This window comes from Solea senegalensis, linkage group LG11 (genome assembly GCF_019176455.1).
Source record: "Solea senegalensis isolate Sse05_10M linkage group LG11, IFAPA_SoseM_1, whole genome shotgun sequence".
Classification (NCBI taxonomy): domain Eukaryota; kingdom Metazoa; phylum Chordata; class Actinopteri; order Pleuronectiformes; family Soleidae; genus Solea; species Solea senegalensis.
The window spans coordinates 19847016-19874202 of NC_058031.1; the positions used below are offsets into that span (position 1 = coordinate 19847016).

The window sequence follows — 27187 nt, forward strand, 5'->3', positions numbered from 1 at the left end:
CGGAACATCCTGAAGTTCAATTCTGTCATACTGAAAAATCTAGCATTTGGATAAATGGAAATGGTTGTTTGGTACCACGCTGTAAAGTAAATAAATGCACAGAGAAAAAAAAAAGATGCCTTATTTATCCCTTTGTTTGTCAGATTTCCCTTAACATATATGTTTTTCTTTACATTTATTGTATTACCATTGTGGATTGGTTTGGCACACAGGTGCATATATTTTGTTTTGAGGCACCTTCAACCTTAGCACCCCCTAATTTTGTTGTATGGGTTTCTGTAGAATGACAACAAAGGCCGTCTCATCTCGTTTTTAATTTCTGTTGAAATGTGTGACCTCTAACTGTCGGCAAAGACACTGTGCTCCCATTGAAACAGGACACAAAATCACATTAACCTTCACTGATGCTAGTGTAGAAACATCGTTCTTGCATGCAAACATTTGTTTAAACAGCACAGAGCATGAGTGGCTACGTGTCTTACTGCATTATCATAAATCATCCTGCAAAAGTAGAGGGAAAAATACGCATATGAGAGAAAAAAAAAGAGCTGCACGGAAAAATATGACGACGAGCGCGTGAGGTGAAGATGGACCGTGATGGTGGAGACAGTGGAGGAGCTGACATTTAGAGAGTGAACGTGTTGATGATAGTCAGCTACAGCATCAGTATTAATGAAGTACTAAAGATCGGCATCAATTAAATAGAACTAAAACTAATTCATATGGTCAATTAAGTGGATTTAAAGGTATCAACAAAAAATGTTATACAATAAGAGTAAATTAAAGCTTCACCACACATTTGCAGCAAAAAGACACGGGTTTGTGACCCAGACGGAAAAAGTCAAGAGCCTTTCTGCATGGAGTTTGGATGTTCTCCCATGTGTGTGTGTGGATTTTCTCCAGGGCTTCCTGTTTCCTCCCACTATCCAAAAACATGCAGTGTGGTTAATTGGACACTTTTTAAATTGTTAAATTAACTTGTTCTTCATTAAAGTAGTGTACATGAGCGACCATGGTGACTATTTGACAGTGGAACTCTATATTTTTAAAATGTTTTTAGAACTGTGTTCATTATCTACGTTTGTTATTCAACATTCATTTAACCTTTTTATTTTAATCAGACAAAATGAAAAGCAGAACCTTCATTGAAGCCAGGGTGACTCTGAGCTTTGCTGCTGTTAAGGCAAAAGATAAAATAAATGAATAGAATAATAAAATGCAACAATCTGATCAACGTTTAAAAACAATTAACTTCTCACACAGTGCCTGTATGTGAAGAATCTGAATGAAGCTGGAACTCCCAGCAGGGTAAGACACACAGTAAGACACGGTGACACACCTGACCCGTGTCTGAGCAACAGCACATCCATCATGTCTCTGCTTCTCTTATTTTCCATTTAGACTTGCCAGGCAGCTACTCAACAATCATTAGCAACTAACAGGCCTCTCACATGGCCTCATAACAAGCTTCATGCTCTAATAATGAGCCTCTCTACTCAGTTCTGTGGTAAACAGCTGCCAGCAGTCACACAGAGAATGATGCTGGAAGCCGTAGGATCGAGCAAGCCCAAAGACAAACCAGCCCGAGTGGGCGCAGTCCATGAGGTGATTTTGTCTCCTTTGGAACATGCTTGGGGTTTGTTTGACGTCTAATGAGGAAAGTGCAAATGAATTCAGTGCAGAACAGCAGGACTGGAAATCACTGAGCCTGTTGCCTATTCATAAGTCTACAATACTTTCATCAGCAACGCAAACCACAGAAAGAAGCTAAGTGTTTCCACAGCAGCAAAACAAATGTAAAATAGTTTAGAGGTGGGGGAATTGAGAGATGCCGCTTCAAAGCATTATTATTTAAAAAAACAAAAACACACACAAAAACAAAACACACCTTCTTGAAAAGAAGCCAGCTTTCCTCGCCAAAGTGCAGTTAATCCCACACACACTGCTATTTGTCATGGGTTTAACATGGTTTTCCAAGTGGCGCAGATAATCCGAGCAGTTTGAATAACAAGTTTGAGAGGATCAAGGGACATTTTCCTGTAAATATACGTATATACAAAAACAGAAAACATATCTCATCTTTTGAGGAGTGAACCTGTTTCTCTGTGCCACTGTGTGCTGAAACATGACTGTACGAGTGACATTATTCAAACCTGCCATCCATCACCTGTAATCTATTACCATAAATCTTCAGCTGCTCCCGCTTCACTCGGAGGAACACAGGAAGTGTGATGTGTGAGTATTCACAGGTAACAGCAGTTGCTCTGTAAAGGGGTTTTTCAAGGGGGAGATGTGTGTAACACTTTTTTTACAGGCCGAGATGAAAATGCCCTGCAGGGTTTGTGCGGTCAGTGCAGCAGGAGCTGAGCTAACTAGCCATAAAATAGTGATGGATGATATGAGGGGTTTATACAGCCATGTGAAAATGCCACCGTGTTTATGAGCAGGACCTTGGTGTTCATGAGGGTTTGTAACTGAATAAAGACACTACAGTCAGTGGGGGTCGGACATTTTGCCATTTGTTTAGTTGAACTCTAAGCTTCTGTAATGTAGGGCTGAACCATTTTATATAATTGTCTTATTGCGATGTTTTCAGAACAAAAATTGCAACTGTGATTTGATTCCCGATATGAGAGAAAATGGTCATTTTTACATGATTATTATCATTTTCAATTGAGTAACATGTTTAAAGTGTTGTGAAGATCTGTGAGAAACAAAGGCGTTTTCTGTAGAATATGATGTGTATAGGTCAATATTTGATCTAAAATGGTAATTTGACACACATTTGGGCTTTAAGAAATATTGCGCCACCATGTTGCGATATTAATAAAATTGTGATTAAATGTTCTCTGTGAAACTAAACCCAGCTTTAATATATTACAACGTGATCTCAAGTAAATGCTTCACAAAAATTACATTTTTGTGAACCTTTCAGTTATATTGTCTATTTTTTCACCTCCTGTATACTCAGATATGACCCACAGGTACGATAGGGTACAATACCGTTAATCAACTTGCTATTTTTGATTCCTGTGAGTTCCATCCACACTATCCTCCTCGTTTTTGTGGACTTTGTTGATCCAGACACTCCATCACTTGACTTCCTCCTTTGCTGTCATTGTAAAGCTGTGTATCGACGACCGATGGGCTCATTCTTATTTTTAAAAGTGTCACTTTCCACTGTTCCCAAGGTCAGAAATTAACTTTGGTCCTCTCACTTTAGATATCATTACTATTAACTTGGCCCAAGGTGACTTTTAATAGCCTAAATATCAAAGAGTTGTCCTTGCTTGGACCATTTTTGATACTTACAAATCACAAAGTTGTAAAAAAAAATGTAATCTAAAATATTTGTTGGTACATATCTTCATGTTGAAATGCTATGTTTAAAAAGCACAATGCAAAATTTGTATAAATATAATTCATAATTCATTTTCTACCGCTTTGTCCTCCATGAGGGTCGTGATCGGCTGAGAGGTGTGGGACAACACACAGAGACGAACAACCAATTTACCTCTACATGTTTTTGGACAGCGGGAGGAAACCGCACATACCACACATACACAGCTCCACACACACCAGGCTTAGCCTGTAATGCTAATGGGAATACAAAATAACTGCACCGTGCTGAGGCGAGGCGTGCCACGCTGGTGCAAAAAGGGCCATAAGTCATGTAAGAAACGCTCTATAACGTAGACTTCACAGTTTGAGTCCCTCAGATCCTTATACTCACCCAGTTTTCCTAGTTTCAACACTTCAACTTTAAGAATTGACTGTTCACCAGCGGCTCGATGTATCCGCCCACTTGACAGGGGCCAGTGTAACAAGACAATCAATTATTCACTTCGCCTGTCATTGGTGTTAACATTATGGCCGATCAGTGTGCATGACCTGCATGTTGAGTTGCTTTAAGCCCACAGTGTCTCTGCTGCTTCATTATGCACGCTGCAGTATTATCTCCTGACATGACTGCTTCTCCACAATGGCTCAACTTTATTGTTTCCAAAATGACAGCGCGCTAGCACACAGCAATTAAAGCACCTCAGCAAACAACCAGTCAATGAAAGTGAAGGTGTAACTCACTCAGAGAAACAAAAGCATCCCTGAGGTGAATTCATAGCAGCTGTGCACACAACAGATGCATGCTTTTAACAATATAACAACAAGGTGAGGTAAAACCCAAGAAGATGGATCATTTCAGCCATGGAGAACTGTTCATTCCATTTTCATCTTACAGACATGCTGCTGTTCTGGTCATGGCTCAGTTATCAAATCCAAGTGTCTCTCCTGTGAGGCTGCTGACAGCGCTGTCACCTGGTTTTAACTTGACACACTAGTGTCTGCTTCATCTGTGCATGCGCTGGTGATAGGTATGTGGTTCTCAGGACCTAAACATATTAAGGTTTCCACTATAAAATCATACGAACACAGTTGGCTTTGGGACACACGTCAGGGCTTGAGCTTCCCTGGAAGGTCCTTCCTAATGTAGAATAATAACAATAATAATAATAATGCAAAAATGTCCAAGGATCCTAATGTGGATAACTTTCCACACACATTTTGTGCTTTGTATGAGAATCAAAAGGAACCCGTTTGTGCACAAAATCACCAACTGCATGGAGAACAGCAGCTGACAGGAAACATCCAGCGAACGCTCACCTGGCTGACCAAATATTCAGACAAAGCTGCTATCAAATCAGTCCATTTTAGTCATCAAACACTGCTTACAGCTCATCTGTTGCTGCATTTTCCACAGCAGATCAGCCATGGAGGAGAGGACTCGTTTCTGAAGAGAAAGCAGAAGCAGGGACAATGAAGTCGGGAGGAAAAAAAAAAAAAAGAATGAAAGGAACAGGCTGGCAGAAAGCATAACAGTGAGCATCTTTCTTCCTCTGCCTCTTTAAAAGCTGCCTCCACCAGTCCATTCTCCTGGGCCAGGCAGCAGCGGTAGAGAGGAACGACAGATATCAGCACTCAGCATCTAATCTCCCTACCCTCTCTAATGCACCCCGGAGTATCCTCTCCACCAACGACACCAGCAGACAGATAGGAATCGACAGCTGCACAGGCGAAAACCCGGCAACCAAGCTTTACTGCTAAAGGCAAGCTTATCCAGCAGGGTCTGACTACACGTAGAAGGAAGGCAGGTTTAATTGTAAAGAAATTAGCAATGAGCAATTCAGTCTGCTTCACAAAAATGACCAAGAAAACAGCATTTTATCTTCAGAATAAAATGCAACATTCTGTCAATAAGTTGAGATGAGCTGAACTGCTTCCACAAAAGTGTCAGAATCTCTGAATAAATAGATAACGGCAGATAATGGCTTATATGAGGATCCTGAAACATGAAGATCCCATTGTGCGTTGTGCTCCATTTATTAATGATTATGACCATTGCTGCACGACTCCCACAGTGAAATGCAGAAAACGAATCAGAAAAGTCACCTTGAAGCTTTTGTTTCCTTTAACTGAAGTACAAAAACAAAACAAAAACAAGACTTTGAGAACTATGTGAGAAGTGTGATTTGATTTGACATTTGGCAGGACATTCCTTTAGAAACCATACTTTGTTCCACATCATTTTACTCCTAAAAAATGTATGAATAAACTACTGAAAATGAAATAATTTAAATGCAAAATGAAGTCATCGTAGCATTTAAAGAGTGAACAAACGCCACACACTCGGAGCGATGAACTTAACGATGCAGCAGCAAGTGCTGCAGCAAGCACTTTCTTACTTTTGCCTCACAGGTTACATACAGTGTGTCTTACATACTTACTGCAGCTGACACGAGGTCATGTGGGAATACCTGCAAACATTCAGCAGGATAAAATGGACTAATGCACTGTGTGTATATCACTCCATGCAACATTTTTAGTTGCAGTTAGTCTGAATGTAGTAAAATGCAAGTACAACATCATTTATTATTATAATAATCCCTCACAAGGAAACAATATATATTTATTTAGTAATGTTAATGACCTAGCTGCCTTTTTAAAGCCCTACAACTGGCAAAGAAAGTGGAAAAAGAGATTGATTGATTAAACCAAACTTAAACGAAAGATGAGTCGGGCCATACACTGAGTCTGTCTACAGGAGACACTTATGGATGGAAAATGTTAGCTCATGGACATCTTTCTTTTCCTCAGACGTGGAGGGGGATTGATGCTGTGTTTTGGCTTGACTGAAAGCGCAACGCTGCTAGTTATGGAGCCGTTTGCAGGGAGCCAAAAGAGTCTCCAATTATCTTCACACTGTTAAAACCCAGTGCTGAGAAAGGCTTTGTGTCCGTCGCTGGAGGCACACAGCAACAACAGAGTGTGTGTGTGTGTGTGTGCAATGTGCATGTGTTTGTGTGTTGTTGGTAGACAGGACAGCTGGAACTGAGCCTTCCTATCTGGCAGGGAGCTATGAAATTCCCTTCCACCAACAAAATCTCACCTCCTCCTTCCCTTCCTGCTCTTCCTCCCCTCGCCCCCGCCGCCACCCCTTCCTTCTCCCAGCAGGTTACTGCCTTGTGAGCGTGACTCTCATAGGACGAGCTGACAGTAGAGATAAACGAGTGAACTGGCTTGTTGGATGCACATACACACACCACACCACACCTTTTCCACAGAAGAAGAAAACACCCTCACACTTTATTCCCAACCCCAATCTATAGTGAAGTACACGTCCCTGCACACACATAACACTAAATGGGCTTCTTGAGAGGAAGCATATAGTCAGAGGAGGTTAGATTTTAACTCACTCACACACTCACACACCAGATGTATAAGTAGCCACAGGAGGTTTACCAAAAGGCCCCGCTTACACTCCTCTTCCTCTCTGCCTCTATTAAGGCTGACATTGATGAATGACTGAGATTATGATACAGACTGGCGCTTAGCTTCATCACAGAATGAATGTAATCAAACACACAGAGGCAGAGCATCAGGGGAGACTTTGCTCTGTACAAGATGGAGGCAGAAAAGGTAACAGGGTTTATCTTTGGTTTGGACTTTTCCTGTCACTCACTCGTTGTCTGAGTGTCGTGGGGACTGGAGACGATCCCAGCTGACATACAGACACGGAACATCCATTCAATCTCACTTTACAATCATTATAAATTGTTCCATCATCCGGAAAGGCTGTTGGTTGAAGCAGGATTCAAATCGGTGACCTGTTTGCTGTGAGGCAACAAATGGCATATTTCCACCACCGTGCCGTGCCGTGCCGAGGTCGAGGTAAGGCGAGTAGGGCCGGTGGAAATATGCCAAAAGCTAGTCCCTGCTAGTACTTTTCATGTCATGTCAGTCTGGCAAAATAAGTCAGTCTGGTGTCATTTGTTTCACAATACATGATCATCACAATTACTATTATTATTATTATTAGTAATAGTAGTAGTAGCAGATGTTTAGATTTTCTGAATTGAATGTAATTAAAATGTAATGCTAATGTTAGACGCCTATTTTTGGAGAGTACAAAAAGAAGTCATCATAATCATTTTTTTAACCCTGAAAAAGAAGTTTAAACTATGTGTATAAGTCATTTAACATTCCTTTCACTTCTCTCCACTCACCTGAGAGCCCACAACTCACAGGTCTGTGTCAGTGTTTACAGAAAGAGATGAGGCCAATATTAACACGTAAATCAGCTGGACGTGCTACTATTGCTCATTTAATATTAAACGATTTATGTCTTAATAACACATGGGCAGTAACAACACAGCTTTTCGTCTAGTGATGTAGAGAGACAGAGAGGCCATTAGTCAGTAAATGTTCCAAAAGGAGGTCAATGTTTGTATTAAGCCACAACTTTATTTTAGCCAGTGCTACAGTATGTTGTTGTTCTTCAGTAACCATATTCTGAGAGGGTTTGGGCTTGACTGTCAATGACACCATGTTCACGCCAAAGAAAAACAAAACTAACAATCAACTAATTTACTCAACTGGCGGCCAAACTGACCTCAAACTAGTGATTTGGCCCAGCAACTTTATAAATCAAATGGAAGTTGGGTAATTTTTATGTTGTAGCCCAAACTAACCAGGAATCTGCATAACTGAAACGAAGAAAGACAACAAATGGTCATGGGCTTAGACAAATAAACCCTTTTTCCAGAGACTTGGATACAAAATGGTGTTTTTTTTGACCTACGGGATATCAAAAATATTCCTGCCTTTGTGAAACCATAAAAAGAATTATAAATAAATAAGGTTTCCCTGTTCCAGTATGGTGGAGAATTATAAAAGACGTCTGTGGTCTGAAGCTGTCAAAAGACTTTCAGATAACTTCAGACTTATTTTAGTTTCTGAAACTCAGAAAGGGATTCATTTACTTGCACTGCAGTTTTATTTGTTTTTGAATTGTAATTTATTTGAGGTTATTTCTTTACATAAGAGAAAATGAATGCAGCCCATACCGCTGCTGTTTCTGTGAGGCAGAGAGCTACTGGATCTTTAACTTCAACTCATTACTGATTTAATCCAAACAAGAGTTCAGACTAAGACACACAGCTCTGCATTATATTACGTGTATGAGCTCATTATAAACTAGCTTTAAATTAGTCCTCTAAATGCCAAAACCCCTTCGGCCTTGTCTTTGCTCTCCTTGCCATTTGTGTTTTGGAGTGAGACATTTAAAAAAAGAAAAACTGTAGCTGCAAGCAGCCATGAAGTGAGCTCTAGCTCTGGTGAGCTCTGGTTCACTCATGAAGCCAAAATAATAGATTTAAGACAAATAAAAAGGGAAAAGTGCTCAACTTAAGCTACTACAACACATTGTTAAGTCTGATAATAAAGTGCAGCAAAGCATCGCTTCGACAAACATTTTTCCACAATTTAAACCGTTTTAATACATGAGGTTAAAAGGGAACCAACCCACACAGCATGTAATGTGATTCATAACCTGTGCTATTATGACAAGCAATAAAACACTCAGGTTTATTTGTAAAAAATATTATGTATAATGACAAACGGTGCTGTCCATGGTTCTGAAATGGGTGGTATACAGTATAAGCAGCAACTGAAGATCATTTTCTGACTCTCCTCAAAACATTTCTTCAATACAAAAAACAAAGACTAAATCAAATAATGTTATTATCTGTATTGTAAATGTTACTGCGTTGCCTAGATACGAGAGAAGCCAGAGTGACATATTTGCAGAGTGATTCAGCTTTGTGGAAAGAAAATGAATTAAATATCCTATAACCAAACAGATGAATCTGATTTTAATAAGGATTATTACTTTTTTATGTGAAGCAAATAAACGCAAAATATTAGAAATAAAAAAATACACTACTATATCTAAGATAAAAGAGCAGCATATCAGACAGATCAAAACTGGGTCACTTCAGATTCACCAGCCTGTTTTAATTCCCTAGAACTGTAAAATCTCCATTTTCATTGAACAGACAAGCAGCCACCTCCACACCTTCACTAATGAATCTTACCCAAATCATCCTGGATCATACAGTCGTGTTTTACCAGTGACCAGTACTAAGAAGAAGCAAGGTCTTTGTTGTGTCTGAAAGACCTTCGATTTATGAGTTTGAAGTTTTATCAGATGCCCAACCACTGCAAAAGGCTTTTGGTGAGGATGAACTATGAGACAGGGTTTTACATCCATAGTAAAAATGTCCCAGCAGGAATTCTGACAGGTAAACAATACAAATACAAAGTAATACGACTACTGTGAGTTGGTTGTTTAATAACTGACTCCATAAAACAGCCAACTCACACGTACTGCATGGGATGGAGGCATCAACTGAAACCCTCATTCGCTTTGAATGGAAGTATCACCGAACAGTTTGACAAGTGGTCAGTGTTTAGAGTAGCAGTGCAATTGTCAGCCAATCAAATCATGTTAAGGCATTTAGCTCAAACAATACACAGACATCACCATCACTTTAGCAACATTCTTGCCACTCTCACTATGAACCTTCAAGCATCATGCACAGGGTCCCCACATCAAATTCAAGGACTTCCCAAGAGCAATTACCTCAAATTCAAGGACCAAATGTGCTGAATGCACAGCATAATTGTTTTTTGAACAAACTTCAACCACTTTTAATGACTCATGTTTGGTTGATTTTCATAAACTTTCAAGGATTCCACAGACCCGTGGGAACACTCCCACCATCGAAGTGACATAAACATGCGAGTCCTCTGTTACACGTCTTTTGTGTCTGGTTGTGATATACAGTACCTCCGTGAGTGAACAGAAGACAACGACTTTGCGCTAATACATCTCAGGACTCCAGGCGGTAGCACAAGAAGCTGAGGGGGCGAAAGCAGACACCTGGCCTACTTTCCAAAACTTGTTGAGAATTTTAAAATAGCCTAAATCACAGTGAAGTAATCAGAGGGGAAAAAGAAAAGTCTTTTTCCTGTGAAAGGTAAGTGTGCGTGCCCTGCCTGCATCAGTGCTGGATCCTGTCATGTTCTCATCAGTTGCCACATGAGTGACATTTCTGCCCCATTAACACGTGTTAAGAGAGGGACATGGATGAGTGAACAAGGCAGGGTGAGAGGAGGGTGAAACACAAACCAAAAAGACCAGAAAAAATAGAAAGAGAGCACGACTTTGTCACAACAGAATTAAAAAAAGAATACAGTGTCACATCAAATAGGGACACGTCACATCAAGCCTCCTCAGAGGGACGCGAGCTATTACAGTGGAACGATCGTCTCTAAAAACAGAAACGGACCGCTTCTTCGTAGCGCTAATCAGAGCCGACGTTGGGAATACAACTCCTTGGTTGTAATCTATTTGCAGCGGGGAGCGCTAAGCTTCATCTGGAGGAGATTTCATTTGCGGCGTGGCTGTTTGTCTTTCTGAAACTACAATTTAGACGAGCTAATGAGCTTGACATATCGCTCAGCTCAGGACAACAGCGAGACATCAAAGCTTATCAGGGGCTCGCTGTTACAAGTACAATAACATTTCATCTACAAGAAAGAATTACATTTTCAGATCTAATCTAAATCTAATGGAACACGCACCAAAGCATGTAATCAGAATTTAAGTATTCATCCTCGTGGGTTTCACAGGCCTCGTCTGTGTGTGAGTTTGAAGTTTCCAATAAACCTGGTTTTGATCTTGTCCACTTAGTGGAAGTGAACACCTGTAGAGAGATTATCAAGTATCTCAGGCTCGGGAAATGGTCAGATAAGCTGCAATAATGTTGGTAATTCTCCTAATAGCACATACTACTGCTTTTATGCAGAACAAAATCTCATTTGGAACAGGCTGCTCTGTTCCATCAGACAGGGAAACTTTTTTTTGGATTGATCTCCAGCAAACCAGTTTACATCAGAAAAATGATTTATTCTTCTATGTCCCAGCAATGGATATAATGTGAAACATAATGGTTTTCTTCAGGAGCCTAAAAACAGCTTTTAAAGCAACTTACTTACTTACTTACTGTGCTGTCACTCTAGCAAACATGATTTTATCTGACCTCGGTTCTTCACTGTTCAGTCAGTATGTTTTTATGACATTAGAAAATACATGTAAAGCATCACACTCAGGGAAGTTGACTTTGACCCGGAAATAATGGAAGAAGTCAACACAGTAGGAAAAGAAAGCAGTCATCTTAAAGAATTGAACAATTGAACAACACACAACACACATTGAACAACACACAACAAGTGCATGGAAGACACGGAATGGCGCTCAACATGCTAACAATTAGCTACCAGCTAAATAGGAAACTGTGAGGGTTACTACATGTAAACGACACCGACAAACCAAGATTCTGAGGCCTATGATGAAGAAGAAGCGTATGCTTTTTTTTTTTAGCTCATAAATGTTTAAAATTCGATCTGTTGTAAATACTTTAGCTTCTCTTATAAGAAATTCCACTTATTTAATAATTGAAGAAGTTGGCCATTATATTGTTTTAATCAATTAAGCAATTCAGTGTAATGCCTGCTCTTGTGGTCTCAACATAATTTTAATATTTGGACACTTTAACGTCACTTTAGTTTATGTAGTTTATGTTGTTATTCAGCTTTTTTATGTATTTATATATATTTTTTTTTTAAATACATTGAATTAATTTAGTGTTTTAATTAAGTTTTACATTGGAGGACCACCAAACAAGCCCTTCTGTTTATTTATTTCTTGTACATGTCTTTCCCCCTAATATTATATGCATATTATATATATACTGTTTTTCATTCCTTGTTGTTACACTTGTGTGCAATAATAAAAAAGGAATATAAATATCATATATTGGTTTGCTCCGACACTATTATGAGTTCCAGAAGTCACGTCACATTACTGAAAGCATGGGAAGAAGGCAGTGCATTCAACCTGCAGTGAAATTAAGCAAAGACAGCAACCCTGAGAGTGTAAATGCACATCTGGGGAAAGCATCCAAGTCAAAAGGTGATTTGATATGCAACATAGTCTCATGACTAATCCCCTGACTGGAGTTATAGCTTGAGCACTGGTGGTTAAAGAATCCCTCTAGTAGCATTCAGTTGGATATGCAGCATGTTCTCATCACTGATAACATGTCCTGTTTTAAGGTTGTGTAGCTCTAGTACTGAGCTCATCCTCTCTGGCCTAACTGGTCTTCTGAGACATGATCAGACACAAATCTACTCCTGATGAAAGTTTAACCAAGAGCGGCCTCAACATGTCTCCCCTATGACATGTCTGGAGCTCTATTAAGAGTTAAGATGGGTTACCAACATTGACACTTTATTGCTATTAATCTAGAACCGACTTTAACCTTAACCCAGCGTATCGCAGATGACACGTTTGGACAAATACACTCTACATTACCGTAATTACGCAACGGTTTGTACTATTGGAAAAATTCCAACTGTTTCTGAAAGTTGCATCACTCATGCTGTTGCAGGAGGCCGGCAAATCAGCGTCTTTGTCACCAGAGTGGAGAGAGTTGGAAAAACACTGTATATATATTTTTGGACATTAAGATAGATAAAATCTATTTTCAAAGGGTTTTATGCTGTTGAAATTTAACACACAAACTCTGGTGTATGTGCTACTACAGTGTTTTTTTCTAAATAATTCTTCATTTTAAATTGTTAATACACTATTTTAACATGCAGTAAACTGTAAATAAATGCCTGATATTGAAAGTTATTCTGGAAAAATGGGCAAAAGCACTTACTCACAGGACATTTTCTGGCCCTTTTATGGTTAGAATAAGCAAGGAGAAAGTCCAGATGGACATTTTGAGACCTAGGTGTTAAAGGGTTAATGCATCTTTTAACCGTGTGTAATGTCCCACATGCTGTGTTCACACATGGAGTAAGTCAGGGATGCTTACTCAGAGAGAGGAGAGTCTGTCAATGCCACACATTTAACAACAGCTGATGATTGCTGTGCAACTAAAAATAACTGGAACATAATGCGACTTTGGGGGAAAATACTGCAGATCAAGCATTTACTGAAGTGAGGACATGAAATACATGCTTATCTGTGTCACAGAATCACATTGGCTGTATCAGTTTAGACTGTTTTCATATGTTAACACTGCAGCCTGCTTCATTCATCTGCCACAAACACAAACACTTCTTGTTGACTACACAGGTACTGATGTAACACCAATATATAGAAACCAGAACAGTCACGTAAGAGAAAGAGGGAAATAAATAACAGCTGCTAAAACTTTATGGAGAAGGGGTGGGATTAAATAAATTGTACCCTTTTTGCAGATTGCAAATTAAATCAGTGTTTTTTTGTTTTCTTTTCTCAAATTACTACAACTACTACTACACATATTTAAATATGAACACTTGTTTGACATTATGAAGCTCCAAACCTCAGCTTGAGGATGTTCGCTCTCTCTTTGGACCCAAACTTTAACAGACTACCCCAGATTTATTACTTAAATCAGAAAAAACAGTGATGGATTAACTCAGTGGTTCCCAAACGTTTCCATTGCAGAAAATCCCTCATTTCTAGGCATCATTGGCCTCACAGCGCTGCCCCTGTTATGACTCTACATGCACCCAGTTTGGGAGCCACTGGATTAACTAATTAACAATTAAGTTAAATATACACTAGCTAATACAACTCAAATTCAAATCAAACAAATACAAACCAGCAGAATTCAGTGTCTACCTGGTCTGCAGCTGTCATTACGACCAAGCTGCCAACCACCAGGGCAAAGTAAACAGGAAAAAAAAAACATTCTATTATGCCATTCTACCACACCAAACTCTTATGGGTATTAGTATGCGTGCTTGTGTGTCGAATGTGTGTATTTACATGTTTCATTCTACAATGCCCACAGGTCCAACTAAGCAGCGCTTTGTAAATACCACGCAGAGCCCCAGAGATGCCCGAGAGCCTATTAGTTTGACATGAAAGACAGAATACGAGGATCGCTGACAAACAGCTGAAGGAGTCAATGAGAATGTTTCCAATTCAAAAACAGTCTTTGTGTATTTGTGTGCATAGTGTATAAACCCAGAAACACACTTTGTACAAATACACACACGTGTATGCCAGTTCATTTGGCTCAAGTTTGGTCAACTGCAGAACCAACCACTGTATGCAGAGTCATTGTGTGGAACAGTGTACATACTGAGGCTCTCCACATTTTGGCCTGGTCATTACAGAGATGAAATAACTGAGTGTGAGTGTGAGTGTGCGACTAAAATGGCATTCCTTTGTTTTTAGTTGGCACTCGGTGAATTCAGCAGCAATCCAGGCGTGGTTAATGAGTGTAAAGTTTGAAAGACTGTGGCTCACATGTGGCTGGAGCGTGACCTTTGATGAGGTCATCTGCGGCCTCATCAGACGCTTGTGTCTCAATTCATATGAAAACATTTGTTATGATGGTAACCCTCCCTCCCTTAGCACTCTTGCCTTTGCATGCAAGAAGACCCGGTCGGAACAAGGGCCCTTTCTTCCTCGCATGGAGTTTGCATGTTCTCCCCTGTGTGTGCGCGTGGGTTTCCTCCCACAGTGGATGGAACCCTGCATTTTACCCTATGTCAGCCGGGATTGGCACCAGCGCCCCCCGTGACCCTCATGTGGAAGATAAAGATGAGTGAGATGAGAGTTTGAATTGCTGTTTTTCGGCCATTTTGGACCACATTTTTTAACAATAGCCCACAACAGACAAACTATCTATAGACAATCTTTTGAGTTTTGATGCATAATGAAGGCTACATAGTTTCTCCAACACACTTGAAAGAGAAGGGGGAGGTGAAAAAACTCTATTAAATCATAACATACATGAGGAGATCATAAGTGGTTGCACCTACATTGTTTGTCCTTTATTTTATTACCATAATCGTCAGTATTTGTACAGTATGTCCTGTCTCTGAGCTGCATGATGCTTATGCTTATCAATTGGCAGTCAACTAGGCTCAGTGGACAGGGTTAAAAGTACTATATTGACAGAATTACTCTGCAGCCTTTTCCTCGCTGTCCTTCGAACACTGCATCAGAAAATACCCAAAAAGAAAAATGTTTGCTTCAACGTCAGACACACACGCAAAGGCTGTGTGAGGAGCCAACACATTAAAGCAATCTTCAAAGTCAGCTCTCCCCCATTTGCTTGAAATTATGGGATGCCGCCTGCTGATTATGTGATGAGTTGCTTCCAAGGGACTCACACAAGACCTCAGCATCATAGCATAAATAAGAGGGGAGGAGGTTCACAAGAGACAGTTGCCATGGTGAAGTACCAGTGGGTTAGGAGAGAGGGCGGCTGTTCAAAATACTGAAGAGTAACACATGACCAATGAGTTGAAACTGAAGCTAATGAATACCATATAGTGAGGCAGCAACGGGCCACGATCACACATCGTTCTTCAAAATAGAGCTACAACTAAAGATCATTTTCATAATTTGATTAATCTGTCTTATTTTAACAAATCCTTGCGTTGTTTGATGTTTCCCAAACCTCGACATCCAACTTTTTTACACTTAAAGGTATTTTTAATACCAGTCAAACGTGCTGGTCAAAAACTTTCAACATCATATTTCATCTACCTGCTGCCCTTAATTTTAAAGATCTATAGAAAAACCCATATCTGACCTCTAGTCAGTTACATAACTTCACCTGTTAATCCCACATTTACTCTTATGCAGTAACAATGGTGATAGATTTCATTTGGAATCCATATGTGAATAGTATAATAATTCTGAATGGCAGTTCTTGAGCTCCTCACCTATATTGGTTGTTCTGTTCATAATCACAAACATGGAGAGGATACAACATCTTCACTACGTTACTTCACTTCAATACGTTGTTGGTGCATGAACATACTGTACTTGCCTACACAGAAGGATATATCTGTAATTGTACAAGTATATTTTCCCGTGTCGGTTTTCGGCAAACAAACTGCACCAATATTAGAATGACAGTAATCCATTTTTTAATGAGTTTTCTGGGTAATTATTAGTTGTTGTGGCGCTCGGCCAAGGGCATTCAGCCAGAATGTGTGAGCAATCTGTATATTATGAGGCAGCCTATGATATGTGTGTTTTAGCATGTGCGCACTGGACCTGATGATTATTTTCTTTCACAGGTCTCAGCAGAACTTGATTTATAAATTCACAGCTGACGAGGCAGCCTTGCATTGCATGCTCCATTAAATGTGATTAAAAAGCACTAAAAGCTGCTTTTTTTTTGCTGTGTCCTTGGTTCTTTTAAATTGGAGCAAAACAAATATGCTGTTAGTGAGTCACTCTTCTTCTTCTTTTTTTTTTTTTAATGATTCATTCATATCTCTGTGAATGTCCGTAGGACGATGGGGCACGGCGCGATGTCAGAGCCACACAGAGAATCATGATATGTGATATAGTTCTATATTCTCAGAACTGTAATGAAACAGTGGACAGCAAAAGGAATAACCAATGTCAAACCGACATGTGACCAAAAGGTACAGTCGTTGAGCTTTAAATGCAGTGTAACACAAATCAGAGAGACTCTTTGGGGAACACTGGTGCTTCACTAAATTATGTGGCAGCCATTTGGAGGCTGAGGAGCTCTTCCAGGCTGCAAACGGCTGATCCTGGACCGTGGATACATCACGTTCCTCTATTCGCCTGTCTCTCTCCTCCCCCTCTTTCCTCCCTCAGTGAGTTTGCCAACAGATGAATCCTGCCAAGTGCCTCCCCAGGAGAAACGTGTGTCTTGAAATCTGAGGGTCTGGAATGTGTGTGTTTGTGTCTCTCCATGTTGGTGGTGGCAGCGTTGGCAGTAATGTGTCTAATGGAAGATAAGCAACGCACTCACACACACAAGTCTTCACAGCCAAGCACTTCACCCCAACATCATCATGCTGAGTACAATAGAGGGAATACTATACCCCCACCCCCCCATCTTCTGTGAACACAGAGAGAGAGAGTGAGACACTCAGACTAGGGCTGGGTGATACGGACCAAATCTTTTGTTCGAATGGCGATATGCGATATTATAACGATATTTTGAACAAAACGGGTTAGCTCACTAGCTTACTGGTTGGCCGCTCAGCTGACAGCTGAGAGCTGGCGTCCGGAGTGTACAACAGAAACCCGGAGACAGGAGACCAGAGCCTCAGTGTCGGACACGGTAAACAACGAGCCACTCATGTGTTTTAAGTCCACTTGGAGCCGAAATCTGTGGCTAAGAGCTGAGCGGCTAACAGCTGGTGCTGCTAAAAACTAGCAACAACAAACAGGCATTACGTCACCAGCTCAACTTTTATTTTGTATTAACGAGTAACAAAGATGGTTAAGAAAACTGTATTGGAGTAAAAGTACACATTTTATTTACACCATTATTCTTTTTCTTAGCCACCAACTGCTCACTCCCCACCTGCACCGTGTCCACCACGTTTTCGTTCAAATGTCTGTTGTGATGCGTAGTGTGGGTGGGAGAACACTACGTAGTACGTAAGGGTGTGATTGAGGAGCTGAACTAGGCTCAGAGAGAAGCGGTCTGCTTTATTAAATAGCGTTCGCGAGGCAACACAAAAATACTACATAATATACCGGTATGGCGATATTGTCCCAACTACATATCGCTTTCAAAAATATACCGGTATAACTCTTACTACCCAGCCCTAACTCAGACTTAGAAACAGAATACAGAGAGTGAAGGTTTGGATCCTAACTCTCAAACCTGCCTTTATCATCCCTCACATAAAGTCCACAGAGCCCCACACACACACACACACACACACAGGTTTGACAATGCGTCCCTGAGGAGAGTTTCAGTCTTGGAGAGACACCTCAGAGAAAGTGCAGCTCTGAATCACTCCACTCAAAGCTGCCTGCAATCATTTCTCCTCCAAAGTATGTCCCTCCCTACTCACGTACACGCGCACACACACACACACACAAAATGAGCAAAGGATGAGCTCGGCAGAAGGAACTTATAGAGAAAGACAGCGTGAGAGTCCTTGACTGCCGGCTGACCCCGCTGCTTGTTTGTGCCCATTTTGAAGAGAGTGCTTTCATCGAGGAGGGAAGGGAGAGGACTCGGAGTTTATTAGACACAAAACATCGAGGGAAGTGGGCGAAGGAGGGGAGGAAGAGAAGGAAGGAAGAAGGAAGCGAGAATGATGAAGGACATCCAGTCCACATTGTCAAGCACTGAGTACAACACCTGAACGGCTGTCATGTTTCTTTGCAGGTTGGAATGATAAATCGGCTGGTTGAATCGTGTGTCTCCACTCAAATGACTTTCTCTCCCACAGAACAACGGTCAGTGATAAAAAGCCCAAGCACAGTCTGTCAATTCTCGGCATTGTTCCGCTATCTTTGAGGAAAGTTATTATACATTTACATATACACATATGGTAGTGCTGCTGAGCTGTTATACCGGTGAATAAGTTGCCCATTCTCTATGTGCAATTCTTGACATAAATAAAAAGTTGTGGGTGGCACTGCTCGGGAAAAAAAAGAAAAGAAAAAAAAACATTATTAAAAAGTTTTCACACCAGGCTGAGGAGGAAATGTTGAGTATCAATTAAAACAGATGTAAAAAAGTGAAATAAAAACACTTTAATTAGGTGTGTTGATTCTCACTGAAGCCTCTGATGCACTGAGGAGTCTTAAACACGAGTCTTAAACTGCTTGCCTGGTGTTTTTTTTAATTGTGTCAGCTTATTGCGTTGTCTTCTTCACCCAAATGGAGCATTAGTGGCACCAGCTAATAAACATATGGACTTGATTTGTAGTGAGACAAAAACATGAATTTCTAATAGTTGGATGCTGGTTAACGGCTTATAAGTAGAGCCAATCAGATGACGCAAAACCAGCCAGATGAATTCATCCATCGATCCACATGAGGCCCATGGTCATCACAGGGCCACATATGGCATGTTTCCACGTAAAGTTGCATTTCCAGTGGCATAATACCTGGTACTTTTTTTTAGTACCTGCTTTGGTGAGTTTTCCAAGCAAGATCAGTCGTCAAAGGAAGAGATGTCCGACACAAGAATCGAGCCGAACAATGCCGAACTGTAGATCAGTCTGATGCCACAAACACGTCTTTAGCGTTATAGCTATACACATAGTTTTGCTCCAAATCAGGACAGAATCGAGATCAGGTCGAGATCGTGACGTCGTTTCGATATTTGATTTACAATAGAGATCGTGACACCGCTGGCGAGGCCCGATGAGGAAACCACAAAATTCCTTCACTTACTACAAGAAGCAAATATTACTGCAACAATGAATTGAAGCAGCAACCAAACATAACCAGATATCAACAGCCATTGGCTTATTTGCATCACAAAATTACACCTTGTTTTCCCTCTGTGGAGACACAGCAGTTGACTTCTTCTTTCGGCTTCTATTAATGCAAACACACACTTTTCTCCTTAAGGAATATGTAGACATAGCCAGGAGACGTGGAAGATTGATTTTTAAATCCTGAGACAACCAAGCAGTGTACGGAACAGAGCGAATGTGCAGCTACAATAATAATTCCTCCCTTCTCTGTAGTTTATCCCGGGCTGCCCTGCAGCACTTGTCTCCTCAGTGACGACTATATACTGAGGTCAGGACCTAAACACATTGGCTCTACCTACTGCTGAGTGCCAACAAGCTTTAAAACTGTCAGTCTGTCCTTCTCTCCTCTGCTTCCTCACCCATCCTTCCTGATTATTCTGACACTTTGCTTCTTCCACTTTTATGGCTCCGTCTGAGCAACAGAGATACTGACAATGGACGAGACACACACACACACACAGAGTTTGTGTGGTTGTGCGTGTCTGTTTGTAAAAGCATTGCGGACATTTTGGAAAGAGCAAATTGAAATGTATCATAGTAATGTTTGTTAAACACATAATAATACATTGTCCTATTATAATGATAAGAACATTGATTGTATTATTTAATGAATTATTTACAAAATACTATTTATAATTCAGAAAAGACAGAGAGCCTGGTTGATTAATTTTCTCTTCTCTTACTAATTACTTATTCAGCCACACTCAGCAGCATTGTACCAAACAACATCTAATTTAAAGCACTATCAGCTGCCACTTTTTAAAAGTAATGTTTATTTCTTCTTTTCTGGGAGAACAATACTTGTTACACAGTTGGAGAACTGTCTTTGAAATGACTCAGCACAAAAGGTGTTAACAGCTTCATACGTTCACGTAAATGGTCTAAAATGACTGGTGGTCGGTCTAATATCGGTAGATACTCGACTTATATGATATTGGTATTGAGAAAGAGAGAGTGGTATCGTCCCATCGCTACTGGTGTAGTCAACCAAAGACGATCTGAAAAATCGGTAAATTTGGGGGTTGAGTACAAACAAATACACTAAGCTACAGCCAGCAGCTGATTAGCTTAGCTAAGCATAAATACTGAAAGTGACCCACATTAGCTGAACCCATGAATGCTCTATATTTATATGTATTCTCCGCAAATCAGTTATGGTATGACAGAGAGTGAGTGGGAGGCGAGGAGCAGACGGGAACATTTGGTGTCTGATTCTGCAGAAGACACAAGTAAACCCCACAAGCTGCTGCTGACACTTTGCCAGTGACGCCGCATTGGACACTGTTGAATTTTTAATAGTCTAACAATAGTGTGGTACGTGACACTACCTCAGAGCGCCAGTTTGCCTTTACGTCAAAGTCCCGCCCACATTCACCCAATTAACGACTTACTCAAAAGTACAAAACGGTCTTGGACCGGATAAGAGGACGCTTATCCATCACAGGCTGCAACTGCATCTGTGCAAAATCTGCCTTTATTCTCATGCATCCATCTAGTATGTTCTCCTCAAATGCTGTCACAGTGTAGATGACCCTGAAGCCTTTCATGGACTGTGAGGCAGACGTTCAGGATTCTGTCTTCGGTGAGTGGAAAATGATTCACCTGCTCAATTGGACACAAACTGGTTCAAATTCAATCAAATGGTAGGAGCCACTACAGGCTGGTTTCTCTGGTGACGAAGGTCACGACAGGATGAAGAGAAAAGACCGATTCAGAGTGAAAGCTTTCAGGCTTGGATGACTTTTGTTAGTCGAGTCAAAATACCTGTAGATATTCAATAAATGCCAAATAATAGAATAGAATCATCATTATCAGTAACAGACTGACTCCGCCTCAATCCTGAAGAGTGTGATTTGAAACCTCACTTCAGCTGCTGAATCTCAGCTTCACTCATCTGCTGCATGAGTCACACACACACACCACATCCTGTACCCTTTTCAAAATAAGGGTAACATTTCTGTCTAACATTTCATATTTTTTTTCAGCAAAGCTTTTATTGTGAAATACTTGCAGGACCATTGGATGGATGTGTAGCTTCAGACTGAAGCTACATCTTCAAGATAAATAAAGTCTTGGTATTTGAGTGTTTTTTGGTTCATGTAAGTACACAAAAAATATATAACCAATGCAGAAATGTCACAAATGATATCTTTAAATTGATAAACGAATGAAATAGAAAGATGGGGTCACCATAAAAAAGGAAGGGTTGCCATAAAATGTCCTGTACAAGTATTGTTCTCTTTATCTTATTTCAATTCCTTTTCCTTTGAAGGTTTTAGCATCGTATTGTCTCAACAGCTCATTTGGCCCTTTTCTAATTCATTAAGACAATTGATTAGCTGGAACAATCTTCTCGCTGGATAACCACATTCTAATTAGGAGCTAATTGAAAAGCATCAATGACTAAAAAAAACGTCTGGGCAGATAAGGACCAGCGGTGAGATGAAATTTGGCTAAAGATTTTCATTTGTCCAGTTTTCTCTTGTGCCAGTTTTTCTTTTCTTTTTTACCTTGTCTTGTGACCAGGTGGATGAGCGTGACTGGAGGAGAAGGAGGATGAATATTCAGGATTCAGTATATTTAGGGTGTTACACAAGAGCATACTATGTCCAGCTGGATGAAAATAGTAGCCACTGAGGAACTTCAGGTTTAGGAGGGGATGGGGACGCTGCATTCTCTTTCTATTTACTTATATAATTGTTTTAATTCCATTTCCATTTTGATGATTTCATTTACATTTCATGTACGCTGTGTAATAGTTTCAAGTCATATCAATAATTGTTGAGGAAAAAAATCTCAGAAGAGGTTAATTGTGGTTTTAAACGTCTTCATAGACGGGAAACAACAAACAAGGAGACACACCTGTGGATTATATGCTGTGTCATCATGATATGAGCCTTAGTCATATTGATGTTGAAGAAAATGATATCACAGCATACTGTTATTGAATTATTGCCTAGCGTACGATTAAATTTCATTTCATTTCATTTCTTTCTAAACACATTATCATTTTTGAATAACTCATTTTGGTTTTATTTGATTTATTTTATTTTAGGTTGATTCCTTCACAGTTCATCATTCAGGAGGGTTTTACCCGGAGTTATCCACAGAGATCTCCAGCTCTCGAAAACGAATAGAGCGCATAATTAAAACCAGTAATACTTTCCTTGATGTTCTTCAACAGAAACTACGCAGAGGAGCTGTGATCAAAGTTAAAAAAATGTGAGGTCATAAAAGGTGATGGTGATGTGAATAAGACAGTACTCGGGTAGAGAGGCTTTAAGTTGCAGTCATCCACTCAACACAGAAGACTTCTCAGCGAAGCAAATGAAGGCTTTTTCCTTTGATATGACTCACACTGTGATGTAGCTCACGCTGTGAATTCACCTCATATCTATGAACAGTCTAGTTTTTGAATCTTCTTTTAATGACTGCTCGTTATTCAATTTTGATTTTCATTTGCACGAGGGCTGCAAGTAACGACTCTTTTTATAATCAACAAATCTGTCCTATTTTCTCGAGTAATCCATTAGTTGTTCGGTCCATAAAATGTTAGAAAATGTTGAAAAATGTAGATCTCTGTTCTTGTTTTGTCCACAAACCTAAACGATTCAGTTTTAATGATTTCCTTTGTGATATGGAACAAAGAAACCAGAAAATATTCACCCTGAAGAAGCTGAAAAGCCAGAGAAGTTGTTTTTTAGTATGAAAACAAACACTCAAACTGATTAATTGATCATCAAAATAGTCTTTTAAAGGGAATGAAATGTTGCTTTCTTATGTGTTGAAGTACAAACAGGACAGTTTACTAAATATCACACTCACCTACATTAGCATTTCATTTAGAAATGAATCCATTCATGTACGTGTGTCTGCAGAAGCCTCAAAATATAAAGCTGTAAACTTTGGATGAAACAAAAACAAGTTCTGCACACACTCACATTCATTCACACACTCGCTGTTCTTCTGAATCATCTCTAGCCTGCCATGGGATATTACTCACATATCAAAACCTTCATAAATATTTTCTTTAACACGACATCAGCACATGAAGACACCTGATCTAATCTAATGGGTGGTAAACACAAGGATAATCCTGCTCTGCTTTCAGACCAGGACGCACTCTGCTAAACCAACATGGACGGCCGTGCTGTGAGAATATCCAAACCTGATCCCAAACACTCGGCACCGTACGTTCTCTGCTGCTCTGACCTAGACGCACAAACCACCCACAGAAAGCTAGGACTGAAGTGGACTGACGGTGATATAGATATGCAACATGAAAATGGAAATTGCAATGGAAATCTTGATGCTCTTTCAGCACAACTCTCTCCCTGTGTTTCCACACTAACCAGCGACTTGATGTGGATAACAGTGTGATACTGATCCTCTCGTCTTTTCCCAAAATGTCAGACTACTCCTTGTTCTGCTTCCTCTGGACGACGCTCTCCTCTTTAAGTTTCAGCTCATCATCTGTGGCTGCAGAGATAATAGAGCCGCACAATATCCACCCATAATGCATTTGTGATCTAATTTGGTACAAACTCATTGTCGTGAGACAGAATCATAAAGAGTTGACATTTTTCAGAGCCTGTCAACAATTTTCGGGTCGTTAAAAATTCCTGCAGCCAGGCAGAATTTCATCATAACGTTGTTCTGACATTTTGTGAGAGTCACTGTGAGAGCCCTACAGTATGACACACATGACAATTTTATCCGGGTACAGCAGCATCTCAATGAGCGAGAGTGGCAGCCTAATGTGCGATGACATCATGCTTGAAGATGTGACGTAAGCAGTAGCATGTAGGCATACATTCGGACGTAAATCCCTGCACACGGTGACTGACCGTGTGTTGTGAGAGGGCATGGGTTTGCCGTGACTGATGATGGAGCACATTTACAAGAGTGGGTGGAGCTGATAACACATCTACGGGAAGAAGAAGAGTCATTGCCTCAAGGGCACCGAAGCATTCGGACCAGCTTCCCGTCACTTTCGCTCAATCTCCCTTTTTTCCGTGTGCTGCCCACGCAAAACTCAGTGGTGCCGACACGAGCTGGCAGCGTGAGACACCTGTAGAGACGGACAGTCGCAGTCAAAGTTGCTGGGACAAAAACAAAGAGAGCCACGACACTGTGTGGTGTTAACATGATATGATGTAACCCAGTGTAAACACTGGATGGAAGCTCCTGGTGAGAGGAGGAGGCAGACTGGAACTAGAGGGAAGGTTGTTATACTGGATATATAGATATAGACTTAATCTACATCATTAAAAGAGGAATATTAACTTCCATCTATTATCTGAGGTCACCTCAGTTCCAGCTGAATAAATGAACGAACAAGTCATCCTTTATGTTATAATTGTATTGTTTTATGGTATCATGGATGTATTATATTGTTATTCCGCAACCACTATATTAGTTCCACCTGTTCAATAATGCAAATATCTAATCATAAATCACATGATCCGCAACTCCACACATGGAGAAGACCTGCTGAAGCTCAAACCCAGCATCAGAGTAAGGAGGAAAGTGTCTTTGAACACAGCATGGATGTCGATACCAGACGTGCTGGTGTGAATATGGACTTACAATCATCTCTGGGGTCTACGGAGAAAATAACCAACAAGCAGTAGTTCTCTGGGTTAAAAATGCCTCATCGATGCCAGAGGACAGAGCATGGATAGCCAGACTGGATCAAAAAATGATAGAAAGGCAACGGTTACCATCAAATATCAGTGAGCCCACACAGGGTGCCGCTACTTCCACTTTGTCAGGGTGACTGTGTACCTAACAAAGTGGCGGGTAAGTGTGTGAAATGTGGACACCAGAAAAGAGTACTGACCAAGAGAGAGTCAAACCACATCTCACTGTACATCACTGACTGTGAGAGCAGCAATTCCACCACACAGGGATTCATCAGAGTGCAGCTACAACTGAACCAGGTATAATCACATCATTGTGAATGAAACAGCAGTGGACTCAGTGGGCTGAGTCAGTGGCACACACCTGAACTCTTCTTCTTCTTCTTCTTCTCCTTTTCACGCGTCACACAACAAACAAACCAAAGACACAAAAGCGGAAACACACACACGTGAAGATTATATTTGCCAGATTGTGAGCATCAGCCACTGTGTGTGTGTGTGTGTGTGTGTGCCTACCGTTCCCAGAGATGTGGTTCTCTACCTCGCCGTGTCCAGCTTGTCTCGTGGAGACACTAAGTTGAATGTAGAGTCCCATGTAATGCAAACTCCTCAGCAGCAACCTGAACGCTCCCATGTCTCCTTCTCTTCTCTTTGATCTGCTCTCCTTTCTTTCTTTCGTTCTTTCCTCTTCTTTCTTTCTCTCTCTCCTTCTTCCTTTCACATCAGGTGGAGGACACGTCGTTCACTTTTATTGTTATTTTTCTTTCTGCCTTTTTGTTATTGATGGCGTTTGATTTTTATGTGTGTGTGTGTTTTAAAATAAAAATCCAGAGTTATCGCGGTGAGAAGTGGAGTGACGACGCGACCGCAGCCTCTGTCTCTCTCCGTGTCTCCTCAGACTCACTGACGCTTCGCTTCTCCTCACTCGGCTCTACATGAGGCGGAGGAACACTTCTGACAAACAGGAAGTGCTGCGGCTCGCAATAAGGAATATCAATTATGGGAGGGGTAATAAAAAAACACACACAGTTACTAGTCTTAAACTTAATTATGTTTACCTTAAGATTAAAAGCCATTGTATTATTATTACTATTATTATTCTTATTAAAGGGATAGTTCAGGGTTTTTTTTGTGGTTGTGTAAGGTATTGGTGACTGACTTCACTGATCCACTATTTAAGAGTCAGGAGGGGACATGGATTTGCTCTGACTGAAAACATGGCTGCCAGCAAGGAATCAAGGGGATTTGACAGATTTTAGCCACTTAACAAAAGGCTCACCTAATAAAATCTGCCCCTACTTAAAGGGATACATCACCAATTTGCATTTAGCTTTGTATTACTAGAATAGGGGTAGTATTTTTGAAAAATTGTGCTTCCCAAACTCAGTTTCCCCTGAGTCGAGAAATATCTTGACACTTGGTCTGAGCCTTGGTCCGACTGAAACTACAACGCTAATTCCGAACTTTTTAGACCCACTCGTAGGGGCCTCATTCCCAGAATGTAAACAGTGTCCGCCATCTTTGCTAACAGTTACGCTAACAGGACCAAGTGTCACTAGTGGGCACATAACAAAGAAACAAATGAAGATATTCCTCAACTCAGGGGAAACAGGTTGGAAAGCACACTTTTTCAAAAATACTACCCTTATTCTAGTAATGCAAAGCTAAATGCTAATCGGTGAAGTATTCCTTTAGGTCTGCAATATCTTAAAAACATGTGTTGTCACTGTTAGCCAGCCTGTCCACATTTCAAGTGCATCGTTTTATATCCATGAAGCATGTCGCATTTAGTACTATGCTTGTGGAAACACAGCTTAACCGTGCCGTGGCGAAACGATGCGAGGCGAGT

At 40.5% G+C, this 27187-nt stretch overlaps 1 protein-coding gene across 1 annotated transcript in view; it reads right to left on the reverse strand.

Moving 5' to 3' along the window:
* Positions 1–26232, reverse strand: part of LOC122776650 (V-set and transmembrane domain-containing protein 2-like protein) — a 43225-nt gene extending 16993 nt beyond the window's left edge. The window contains exon 1 of the mRNA XM_044037281.1: positions 25855–26232. Coding sequence (XP_043893216.1) covers positions 25855–25972 — 118 coding nt within the window. The 5' untranslated portion in view covers positions 25973–26232. The remainder of the gene's footprint in view (positions 1–25854) is intronic.
* Between the last annotated feature and the right edge of the window lie 955 nt (positions 26233–27187).